Source organism: Triticum aestivum, chromosome 4B (genome assembly GCF_018294505.1).
Source record: "Triticum aestivum cultivar Chinese Spring chromosome 4B, IWGSC CS RefSeq v2.1, whole genome shotgun sequence".
Lineage (NCBI taxonomy): Eukaryota > Viridiplantae > Streptophyta > Magnoliopsida > Poales > Poaceae > Triticum > Triticum aestivum.
The window spans coordinates 484,724,749-484,737,390 of record NC_057804.1 but is presented as its reverse complement, the minus strand read 5'-3'; the positions used below and the strand labels follow the sequence as shown (position 1 = coordinate 484,737,390).

At 44.6% G+C, this 12,642-nt stretch overlaps 2 protein-coding genes across 2 annotated transcripts; one reads left to right on the top strand and one right to left on the bottom strand.

The window, feature by feature from the left end:
• On the top strand, window positions 1–2,226 carry LOC123092864 (uncharacterized; the record flags this gene model as incomplete). The annotated part of the gene is given in 2 exon segments (XM_044514717.1): window positions 1–536; window positions 1,937–2,226. Coding segments are annotated over 2 exon segments (733 nt in total), but the record flags the coding sequence as incomplete, so codon positions are not given.
• Window positions 2,227–3,600: 1,374 nt separating this feature from the next.
• On the bottom strand, window positions 3,601–10,715 carry LOC123092863 (uncharacterized). Its single transcript, XM_044514715.1, has 8 exons — window positions 10,386–10,715; window positions 8,391–8,705; window positions 7,868–8,127; window positions 7,357–7,498; window positions 6,891–7,262; window positions 6,665–6,796; window positions 5,954–6,082; window positions 3,601–5,864 (listed from the first exon to the last, which is right to left on the bottom strand). The coding sequence occupies exons 1-8, from the start codon at window positions 10,482–10,484 to the stop codon at window positions 3,855–3,857; spliced, it is 3,459 nt and encodes a 1,152-aa protein (XP_044370650.1). The 5' UTR covers window positions 10,485–10,715; the 3' UTR covers window positions 3,601–3,854.
• Window positions 10,716–12,642: the final 1,927 nt, after the last annotated feature.

Here is a 12,642-nt window from a genome sequence, read left to right as displayed (position 1 = left end):
CTGCCCTCTCTTCCGCCCAACCCCCCAACCCCAATCCCAACCGCGGTACCTTGACCCCAAATTTCCCAAACCCCTGCGCCTTAGCCTCGCGCCTGCGCTCTCCTGCGCCGCCCCCCTCGCCGCCGTCCCTGACGGCGTCGCCATAGACGATATCATAGAGAAGGACTGGTCCTTCCTCAACGCGTCCGGCTCCCACCTCCCCCGCGCGCTCGCCGCGGGGGCGCTCTCGCCGGCGTCGCGCGTGCTGGCCGTGACGCCCACCGCGTCCTTCGTGAGCGCCCTCCTCTCCGAGTCCCCCTGCGAGCTCCTGGTCGCAGCGCACGAGTCGCTGTACGTGCTGGGCGGGATCAAGGAGGAGCACGACCAGGTGAGGTGCTTCCATTTGGAGGGAGGGGGAGGGGGCCAGGGGGGCGGCGTGGTGGAGGCCGTGCCGGGGAGGTTCGACGCGTTCGACGTGGTGTTCGTGTGCTACTTCCCCGGGATGGGGGTCTCGGCGGCGGCGCTGCTTAGGTCGCTCGCGAAAAGGTGCTGCAAAGGTGAGAGACCTTCTGAAATGCTACCTTATCAGGTTTTGTCTCTTATTTTCCAGTCTGAGTTTATCAACGACATTGCTTTGCATTTCCTTCCATAAATTGTACCGATATGACTAGATGGATATTTCCGCGTCCTTATTGATTCACTAATGGGTACTGCTTTTGAGGTGGTATGTGATGCTTAGACGTTACAGTACAAGCCACATTATTTGTAGAAATTGGTGGGTTTGAATGGTCAGATTGGCCTGTTAGATCAATGTTACATTGTTTTTGTTGAAGTCGTGTCCCTTAGGGCTCCGATTCATTAAAAGAAGGTAGAAGAGAGTTGTCTGGTTAATTTGAGGAAGCCCGGGCGAAAACGTTACAACACGCCCACAAGAATGGGCATCCTGGCCGACCTGACTCCTGCGAGGCTCGTCGGCAGAATCGGAGCACCTAGTCCTTGTGCGTGTGGGCTGGCTGTTTGGCATAGGCCGCCAGGGTTCTCATGTTGCGTTCGTTCGGAGGGTTATTAGTTAACATGTTGCATTGCCATTTACATGAACTGCCTGGATAAACTTGTTTATGTACTGTATCCTATATTGCGATGTGATAACAAATTGTTGAATGAGTACTATTTATGGTTTGTCAATTTAGTTTGCATGGAAAGTATTGAAGGAATTTAATTGAACAGATATATTATGTATTGGACCGCACACTAACTTTTTCCATTATATAATATGTTGTCATACCTTTTTTCAGAAGGGTAGTATATTCTTGTTATTTTAGTCCCTCTGAGTCATTAGGCAACTCTTTAAGTTAGTAGCAGATTATGGTTGATGGACGCTGCTCATTCCACTACAAGATGCACAGCACTCATTAGTTGAATCAGCCACCTACTTCTGTTTGATTAATCTTGTGCTGCAAAGTCAACTTAGAGTTCCAGTTGGAAACAAGGGTAACCTTGAGTTCCCTCCAGGTGATTTGCAGTATACATATGGCATTATGTTCATTATATTTTGCATCTGAGATTTCAGTCAAAGCTTCAAATAATATCAGTGTGTTAGTTCAGTTAGTAATATATATTGTGTGCTTCATTGTCATATAAATTTGCCTCACGGTCTGGTGACAACCTCACACATAACAGTCAGGTTGGTAAGATTTGTCTGCATGCACTTCTTCTTATTATTATTCAAATAAGACACCAGTCAAAACTCCTCAAACCTTTGCCACGCCTCGAGTTCAGGCAAATTTCAGGCGTTTATCAGGCTACTGCGGGTTGTTTTAGTCACGAACCAAACAACTCCTTAGCTTTGAATTCTTAAGGTTTTGTGTGTTTTAGTTCTGCGCAAATACTTTGGGTTCACAAAACCTTTTTATTGCTCAGCTGTATAATTCGATCGATTTCTTTTCGTTTCGCCTAGGTGCAAGAGTTGTCATCTTCTTGGATCAAGGTAGGCAAAGCCTGGCGCAACACCGCAGGGAGAATCCGGACCTTGTGTTCGCCGACTTGCCCAGCAGATCTTCTCTGGAGAAGGCTGCAGATGGGAGCAAGTTTGAAATGGCAGAGTTCGTTGACGAGTCGGCGCTGTACCTTGCTGTTCTGCTGTTCCAAGGGTGAAACGTTTTCGTAAGACAGATTATGTACCTACACCACGTTTAAGCGAGCTGCTTGTTCATAGATACACAGGAAATTGCAAGATTACTTGTGTTTATCCACTTATCTTCGCATATGTTTCCTAACCTATCTGGCCGAGACCATCCCTGTGTCTTGCACCTGTGCTACTACCTGCTCCGCACAGAGCAAAGGCTTGCAATTGCAATGCACAGGGAGGAGATGTCCGTTCTCTCTTGCCGTTTCCCGGAAGCAGGATGTGCAGAGAGCCACCACTTCAGTTTTGCTTGTGTTAGTTCATCAGTTCCGTCGTCACAGCCTGCATAGTGCTTATGCAAGAAGGTGTCGGCATGTTTATGGATGGGGCTCTCCGGTGGTGGCTCAGCGTTGCTCAGTTCCAGTGGTGTGGCGTCCTCGATGAGGGCGGAAGGGGATAGGGTTCCCCTTTGCGGCAGCAGTGGCGTGGCGGAAGCCGAAGGCTCCCTGTTTTCCATTGTGGTCGGTTGCCTTGCTGCTCTTCGTTCACCTCGGTGCCCTGTTGCCTCCTTCGACGACAATTGCTCCTGGAAGCTTTCCAGTCCCACTTGGTCGTTCTTGGACAGCAGTGGTGCTGTCGGCAAGGTGTGCCCGAATCGAGGTCGCTCTGAGGCTGCTTCGGGCTTTGAGGTTGGCATCCTTCTTGCACTCGGGTGAGCATCTCTATACTCCAATGGTACAGCGCCTTTCGAGCCAAGGAGAGGGGATAAGGTTCCCCTTCAGTGTTAGAGAAGGAGGTGTCGGTGTTCTAGACACCATGATCTTCAAACCCCTGTGATGATAGGTGTGCCATGATTTGCTGCATCTGCCATGACCTTCTTTGGTGCCAATGTGCGGAGCGCATCATCATTCAAGCTTTGTTCGTTGTTTTGAATACTCCTAGATGCTTGTAGTGGTTTTTGTTGTTGTTAGCTTTCCCCTTTGCATCAGTTTGGCCGTTGTGGTCTGTTGGTGTGCTGTAATTCCTATCAGGTTGATGGCTTGGTTAAATCAAAGCGGCGGTAATCGAGAACCTTTTGTCTAAAAAAGTGTAGATTAGCATGGTGTGAGCAGCGCAAACGTTTCTGCGCCACAGAGCACATGAGATACCCAAGACAAATTGTGGCACAGCCACATGGATGATCTAACGACTTCTCTAAGGTCACCGGCATAACGCTTAGGGATGTAAATGGCACAATAAACAGCGCAGGCCTGTTTAGTTGGTTTTAGTTAGCTCGACAGTTCACTTTCCCCGAAAAGAAAAACTTTATGCCATTTACATCCCTAATAACGCTGCTTGTTCCAGGTGATCACCGGGATAGTTCTCGGCCAGCAGTTTCATCCCGTGCATATAAGTAAGCGATGATAAAACAGCTGGAAAAAATTAAAGAGAAAAAAACACAGGAACCAACTCATTCACATGACAGCATCAGCGTTCTGAAAAAGGAACTACTGAGATTGGAAAATTTACCTCGTTTATAAATCAAAAAGGCTACATGATACACTATCTTCTCATACACACAAAGGGAAAATATAAGAAAAAAATGTATAAAGATATAGTTCCCGGCCCTATAGTCCAAAACTGAAGGCACGTAAGCATACAGAAAAACCACTCAAAACATCCTTTATTTCGTTCGGTTGATACAATCACTCACCGTATACAGTTGTAGACAGTAAAAATGAGAAGAGCACGTCCCCCATGTGTGTTGCTTTTAACGGGATAAAGGGAAATAGCCGCTTTGATCGGTGGAAAACAGATTATACTCCTTCACATCTGTCTGCTCTCTAGAGCATGGCTGCACTTGAACCGGAGCAAATGGCGGCATCCTTGCTGCCGACTCTCCACTCTTACCATCTTTGGGTGACGGTGGGCCTTGCGGAGCTATCGGCAGGTTGAATTGGAACAACGAGAAGGATGCACTCTTGTCAGGCAATTTGTTACCATCTGGAGCATCCTTCGGGCCCATCGGCTTCAACATGGAATTAAGCCTGTCTGGATTCAAGCCTCCATAAGGATGACCACCAGTTGGCGCTGTTCCATGTCGGTAAGGGGGGAGGGGAGGCGGAGGCATGACTCTGAAGCTGGCCGGTGTCTTGAGAATTTGCTCTGGGTGAATACAACTAAAAGCAGGAGCTGGGTAGCGATGGACATTGTTGTACTGCACCGAGAAATCAGCAGGTCCGTTCCCAGGTACTCGGAATCCGACTGGACCAGAGAAGAAATTGGTTGGCTGACCATACTGGAAGTATCCATTTGTTGGAGCAGCACACGAGTGACTGTGTGGCCCAATTGTGGTCGGTGAATATGCAGGTGGTGCATGCATGTTCTGCTGATGCGATGACTGATTCTGGAAGGGGAGTACACTGAATCCAAATCTGTCGTTCTGAGGCGGGCATGTGGCTTTTGGGTGGTATTCTCTGAAACCATTTCCTGCACACGTCTCAAATAAAGAACGTGAAGCAGTTCTTGTCGATGGAGCTTCTGTAATGATGTTGACTCTCTCCGAAGATTCCTCTGAGTCAGATGATGATGATTCCGGAGTATGAGCGCTCAAAGACGTCACACTGCTTGAACTGCTTTCTCTATCTGCCTCGCTCATACATGAAGATGAGCCATCAGAACTGGCAGAGTTCGTCATGAGCTCTTCGTCTGGCTTAGAACCTTCATTGTTTGTTGAGTGGCATTTTTGTTTATTCGTCATAGGAGTTCCATCAGAACAAGCAGATTGACTTTCCTCGCGTTGTCCATATGGCTGATCTGTTTCTGATTTACAAACATCAGTGGACCTTTCAGAAGCCTGGCCTAGTGGTTCACGTCCTGTGTCAAGCTTTTCACATCCACTGGTATCACACTCCACTGGTTTGGGTGACTCGACATTGGCAACTGATCCTGACATATTATCTGTGCCATTTAAGCCAGTCTTCTTCCGAGTATCCATTCTCTCCCATACTTGTTTTGGAATTGCATTTCTCTCATGTGTACTACCAACACGGCGGTACTGCACTAAAGGCTTATCAACTCCTGTTTTCTTTGCCATCTTCATCTCCCTACCTGCTCTAGCTGTTGGCAAAAAACAGTTGTCCTCTGTTTTGTAATTTTCCTGATGATCACAACTGCAAGAATTGTAGTCTTGCCTATATCTTGTTCTATTATTTGTACTACACACCGAGTTACAACTTCCATCACCATTTCTCATCCTTTCCATTGATCGCCACTGCAGATTTCCGACACTTCTAGATTCATCTCGGCCATCATCATACCAACAAGAGGAGTTGTCTTGAGGAACGTCCTTTCTCAACCTCAGATTTCTTCGTGATGGTTTTGATTGCTGGGATGTGAAAGGTTCACTGCTATTAACTGGAGGACATTTGGTCACTGTATCGCAGCAGTCTATATTGTTTTGTCCATCAATTTCTATGCATGAAGATTCAATGTCGGCATGGCACAGAGCCACAGCTGTGGAATTATCTTCCTCTTCACTAGCTGCTCTGGAGCCAAAAGCATTTCCTGATTCGTCGTTAGTACATGTCGAGGAGTTGCTTAGAGTTGAGGATGAAATGTCGTCTGATGTTTTGAACTCATCTCTTTTCCCCTTGTCCCTTTCCTTTTCTTTCAGCCTCTCTTTTCTCCTGTGCTTCTTTTCTCTCTCTTTTGTTCTCCTCCTCATCCTACGCTCTTGTTCTTCACGCTTCTCTTTCTCCTCTTCCTCGAGAAGCTTGTTCTGCAAGGAGTCCACAAAATTGATATTCACAAATACAAATGAAACTACCTTCCCCAAAATTTCTTTGCACTTGCACATATAACACATACCTGTTTTTCCAATGTAATGATTTCTTTGCATGCTACATGCACTCGCTCCTCCAGAAGTTTGAGTGCCAAAGATACAAAGACACTTTGTGCATTTTGCTGGGCTGCGCCTTCTCTAAAAGCCTTCTCAACCTGCAAAGAATATTTAGTATACAATTAATGCTTGAAGTATGAGTGTCTAATTTCTCAACAAATCCTGAATAGTTGCTGGTGACTACAGTCACACCAATAGTATGGCAGGAAAAGAGCTTGTCCACAAGCTATGTATGTGGCAGGCAAAAAATATATCAACCAAGTAGCGACTGAAGTTTTCAATCTTTGTAAGATAAAAATAAAGCAAAAGAAAAAAAAATTCAACGTATCAATCACCTCAAAACAATCCATTGATCAACAGAAAGAGAACACATTTATTACTTCTATACTGAGGTAAAGAAATCAGATGACGTACACCACTAGAAGTCTTCAAATCACATAGGAATAATAAGAACTGGTGTCTTACACTGTTACTGTAGTTTCCTTGTAAGATTGCAACCAAGGAATAATGTATCTTACTGAAGAACAACTAGTAAGCTGGAATATACTGCTAAGACACCTTCATTTGGTATAATTTATTTATTTGCAAACATATATTTCTTGTCCTTTGTGCAATCAGAATCATTCATTATACAGGTACTGCTTCCAATAACTCTCGAGACGATTTTGACAATCAATTACCTGTTCTTTGAATATCACTGCAGCAGCATCCAAGAGAAATTCTCTTGCCAATTCAGGACTCTTGGCATGCTTCTGCGGATGAGAGCCATCACCGTCAAAATCATTTTCATCCCTTTCCATGGCATCATCCTCCTGCTCATGTTTTCATTAGTCAGTATTACAAATGCTCTCAATTAAGCCTATCTTAGCTAAAAATGTAAGCTACCATAAGTGATATGTCACGTACATCCTCTTCCTCGGCCTCTTCAGCATGCTCAAACAAACTTCTGATACTTTCACCCTTTGTAATTGTCACAAAGCCATCTCCCAGCACCAGCCTGTGATGAACACAAGATTGGCCCTTCAGTGCATGTGCTTTTACACACATCTCCGTATAGCGGCCATCGAGCTTCCAAGCTCTCAGAGTTATGAAATAATCTTCAAATTGGTCAAGATCAATCCCACTTCTCTGGACTTGGGTCTTCATCCCAACATTTTCAAAGCCAAAAACATCGGATTGTCCTTCATCTGTCCCAATAGCCCATTCAAAGTGATGATAAGACCCATCAGTCTCTGATATAGATTGGCGCCAATCAGCTATGACGGAATCCTCAAATACCTGCAAATAAGAGAAACCAGATTAAATTTATAGGAATTCTAAACCATATGCCACTCAATTTAATGCATGGTCAACATTGAGGAGTCACCCTGACCTCGCATTGAAAAGCATAGTCCGCAACACAGAACCAACTGGTGCAGCGAGGTTCCCTTCGAATGCGTTTCAGTTCCTTCAGCTCCTTGAATTCACGGATAACATTCCTTCGGCAATCTCGGCAAAATCTCTTGCTATCAAACCTGTTAAATAAAATTTTCCAAACTGTTAACTCTTCTATTAGCAGCTGCCAAAAAATACCAACAAATGTCAGCATTTTAGGACAAATTTACTCCAACTCCCAGCAGGCTTAAATGGAATCGATCGGTCGACAGTAAAACTCGTCAGGATCTTACCATATCTATACAATATCCAGTGGAACTAAAAAAGACATTACAAATACTTGCTAAGATTGTTCTCTAGTGCATCTTCCACGTGGTGAATATAAGCAGAGTTCGGTTTCAGTTATTTTGTCCGTAAGTTGAATGCCTAGTTCAAGGAGTAGTGTTTTATGTCTCTTAACTTGAATTAGCATGAAACGAAAAGCCTCTCCATTATGCTCAGTTGCTCACCTAAACATTAGTCTTTCAATGAAATCATCCTCCTTCATCCGCAGAAGAGAAGATCTAGTTTCGTCGCATAATGCTGACCAGAAATTCACCAGTGTATTGCATGAAAGGTGGGCAGTATGCAGAGCACATGTTTCTCTTGTTCCATACCCCCTGCTATAGCTAGCCATCCCTTGGCTAATCCATCCTCTGCCACCCCCACCACATGCATCAGGATAAAGCATTTCTCGTTCCCTTTCTCTTAGTCGTGCATTGTCAAATACCTGATTAAACAAATGGCGGGTGCATTAGGAAATAGAGTGATCAAATATTTCTAATCTAGAATCAAATGTTGTGAGTAAAACCCACAGCCATATGCATGATTTGAGATTGCTTCAGATATAACAAAGAGCGATTAGTTCAGACAAATAAAGGATCACTAATTCAGTATACAAACATATCAAAGTAGTTATCAATCTTAGTTCACCGATGCAGAGAACAAAATAAAATATGAACCACAAGTTATGGTACAATTGTTTACACTTACATTCTGGAGCACCCGTAGCGAGTTAGCTTTCATAAAGCAGTCAATAAGCGTAAGGATGCCATCCTTTGTTGTTGCAAGACCTCCCCAAGGGTGAACAGATGGATCCTGAGATCCATTTTGCTGCCTAATCTTTGATTCACCACTTGAGCTCAGACAATCAATATCTGAAACTTCTTGCTGCAGTGACTTGAAATTTTCCAGAAGCAACCCATTGCACCTTGAACAGTAGAAATTCTTGCGAGCTTGTTCAATGAGGGTTTGCTTATCCAATTTTAGAAGCTCCCGCCGTGCTTGCGGTGGCAAGTCATTCCAGAACTGAAACAAGTTCAATCCATAGTCATAAAAGTTATCTTGAAACTCACACAACTTCATTTTCCAAGATAAAAATATGATACCACTTAAAATACACATTCTGGTTTTATTTCCATTACATAGGAAAGTGGATACTCCAAATGCGGGGACAAGAAAACTCTATTATGGAATAGAAATCAATCATGATTTTACACAAGAGTACAGCACCAGCACATGTACAGCTCCAACCAAGGCGGAGACGCGGAGTGCAGCAACGTCAAGGTGCCTCAGGAGAGTTGTAACGGAAAATTGAGCACATTTACAGCTTCAACCAAGGCGGAGTGCGGCAAAGTTAAGGTGCCTCGGGAGAGTCGTAACGGAAAATTGAGCACATTTACAGCTTCAACCAAGGCGGAGTGCGGCAAAGTCAAGGTGCCTCGGGAGAGTTGTAACGGAAAATTGAGCACATTTACAGCTTCAACCAAGGCGGAGTGCGGCAAAGTCAAGGTGCCTCGAGAGAGTTGTAACGGAAAATCGAAGGTCATTGTAGAAACGTAAACAAATTTAAAACAATAAATGACATGGCATATTCCACGATAGAGATACAAAACAAAGCACGCTTATTTATTCTACCTGTATCAGCATTTGATATCCAATCTAAATTCCACTTGCTGTGCTTGCTAGCTTATCATCCTACTATCATGGAAGGAAGTGAAAGATGTAAAGTATGAAGACTTGGGATCGGAGAGTGAGGTGCATGATTAGTTGATATGAACTCAGTCTCATCACAACTCGATGAAAATTTCAAGAAATATATATCCTGTTTTGAGCCAATAGTTTACGTCTCAAGTGTTCTTACAGAATTTTGTTTTCCCAACTCGATCAAGCATTATGACATGCCAGAATTATTGCTTTATATCCTTCTCGAATCAGGAAGAATTCGAAACCAGTTGTATATCAAGTGTCTCGAGCCTTTGCGAGACGAACCCGTCACTGACCACTCCAATTCAACCCATACCAAACCAAACTCATAATGACAAGTATCAATAAGGCCCAATCCTGTTTTCCTATTTAAACATACCAAACCAAATGTGCAACTCCAAGGGTTGGAGTCCCTAAGAGCAATGCACCAACTCAAAGTCAATGCAATCTAGTTGTATATCAAGTGTCTCGAGCCTTTGCGAGACGAACCCGTCACTGACCACTCCAATTCAACCCATACCAAACCAAACTCATAATGACAAGTATCAATAAGGCCCAGTCCTGTTTTCCTATTTAAACATACCAAACCAAATGTGCAACTCCAAGGGTTGGAGTCCCTAAGAGCAATGCACCAACTCAAAGTCAATGCAATCTAGCTGCCCACAGAGTAACTAGTACTATGCTCGTCAGGGGCACATGGGTAATCCGGTTGAATCTAAGAACCGGAATTCACTGGGAACATAAATATCAAAATCCAAGCAAGCTAAGCTTAGTAGGGAGGGGCCGAGGGGGCCGAATCCTAATAACCAACTAAAACGCCTCGGTTTCCCCGACACGGTACCTTTTCTATGTGAATTACACACCGAAAGCGAGCCAATCCAAGGCAGACGCGGGGCAGCCAGCTCAGTGACAGATTCGGAGGGACGCCAACACCGAACCCCAATTCTCACATCTCAAATGAAACCCCAGCGTAGTACGGAATCAACGCCCACGCGACGTTACCTTCTGGAGGCGATCGAACGTGATCTCATCCCGCCGCCGCGACCAGATCCCCGATCCCGAGGCCGAAGCCACGGCCGTCTCCGCCGCGACCCCCGCCATCAAGTCCCCCCGCGGCCCTCAACACGCAACGACGTCTCCGCGCCCGATCTACCGCCGCCGACGCCGGCGGCGACACCTGCGGCCGGAGAGCGAGGTGGCGGGCGCGTCGCCGGAGCAGGGGCCGGGGCCGGGGCGGATCGGCCGCGGTGGTGGCGCCACCGGGGTTTTTGCTGGCGAGAGGGCGAGATGGGGGGGAGGTGGGGAATGATGAGGTGAGGTGAGGCGGGGCGGGGGGTGGGGTGGGGTAAAAGGAAGAAGATGAGGAGGAAGAGGGGGGGAGGGAACGCGACGGCGTCGTACGTTTTTTAACCGCCACGGTTAGGCTAGGCCGCGCGGTTCGATTTCTCTTTTCTCATGGGTCCGTTCTACTGGTTTCGGGATTTTTAGACGAGCTGGTTAAAACAGCCGCCGTGGTTTACCATTGTTCCAGGCGTTCGAAATCTGGTGTGGTGTGAGGTGTTTTTGTCCTTGGGTCCTCGTGGAATACCGAATTCCCGCTCCATAGTCGATGGGTGTCACATGATGTGCCACTTGTTTTCCGAGGCAACACATGGTGTGTCATCATAACTTCATAATGACTAAACTTGAGAATGCATGATATTCTTACCGAGATACTAATCCCGAGTAGTAGAATAACTTACAACTTTATTTACGAAAATACTAGTAGAAAAATTGCAATTTTATTTCCTGTGCTTTCCAAGGTTCTTAGATCTGTCGCTCTGCACGCTTACGATGGTCAATGAATACTTTGAATGTGTATGTATAAGTAATTTGTGAGCTTGATATAATGATCATTATGCGGAGTTGCCACTTGTAAAGTGAGGGTCTCATCCCCCATTCAACTAGTGTCGATTCATACACTAGAACAACGTGAAAAAATCCAAGAGAACATGGAAATAGTTTACATCCCTTTGGAACTTAGCATCAAATTATAGATGTTCAAAGGAAATAAATCAAATCTTATTAGCTTGATATATAAGATATAGTACAAATAGCCACATGAATTGAACTTGACTTTGGTACGGTTAGGCAAATAAAGGATCACTAATTCAGTATACAAACATATCAAAGTAGTTATCAATCTTAGTTCACTGATGCAGAGAACAAAATAAAATATGAACCACAAGTTATGGTACAATTGTTTACACTTACATTCTGGAGCACCCGTAGCGAGTTAGCTTTCATAAAGCAGTCAATAAGCGTAAGGATGCCATCCTTTGTTGTTGCAAGACCTCCCCAAGGGTGAACAGATGGATCCTGAGATCCATTTTGCTGCCTAATCTTTGATTCACCACTTGAGCTCAGACAATCAATATCTAAAACTTCTTGCTGCAGTGACTTGAAATTTTCCAGAAGCAACCCATTGCACCTTGAACAGTAGAAATTCTTGCGAGCTTGTTCAATGAGGGTTTGCTTATCCAATTTTAGAAGTTCCCGCCGTGCTTGCGGTGGCAAGTCATTCCAGAACTGAAACAAGTTCAATCCATAGTCATAAAAGTTATCTTGAAACTCACATAACTTCATTTTCCAAGATAAAAATATGATACCACTTAAAATACACATTATGGTTTTATTTCCATTACATAGGAAAGTGGATACTCCAAATGCGGGGACAAGAAAACCCTATTATGAAATAGAAATCAATCATGATTTTACACAAGAGTACAGCACCAGCACATGTACAGCTCCAACCAAGGCGGAGACGCAGAGTGCAGCAATGTCAAGGTGCCTCAGGAGAGTTGTAACGGAAAAATGAGCACATTTACAGCTTCAACCAAGGCGGAGTGCAACAAAGTTAAGGTGCCTCGGTAGAGTCGTAACGGAAAATTGAGCACATTTACAGCTTCAACCAAGGCGGAGTGCGGCAAAGTCAAGGTGCCTCGGAAGATTCATATGTGCCTAACCGATATAATTAATAGAATGGTATCACGTGAATCTTAAGGGCATTTTTCATATTGATTTGGTCTCTGCAAGGAAAATGATCGCACAGATGTGCCTAGAAAAGGTGATTACAAAGTTTTGGTTTATGAGTTTAGTAGTAGATCTCATCTTGAAGGCAAACAATGAATGTATAAAATGGAGACGGCATAAACATGTTTGTGTCATTTTATTTTCACAATACAAAGGCCTATTTTCTCAAGACAGCCAGGTGGATCAC

Excerpts from the sequence above, each read along its gene's own strand:
- LOC123092863 (XM_044514715.1), bottom strand. The coding sequence starts at position 10,484 with ATGGCGGGGGTCGCGGCGGAGACGGCCGTGGCTTCGGCCTCGGGATCG. Across the intron at positions 7,263-7,356 it reads ACTATGCTTTTCAATGCGAG|GTATTTGAGGATTCCGTCAT; the intron begins GTCAGGGTGACT and ends TCTTATTTGCAG. Across the intron at positions 5,865-5,953 it reads TCATTACATTGGAAAAACAG|AACAAGCTTCTCGAGGAAGA; the intron begins GTATGTGTTATA and ends GACTCCTTGCAG.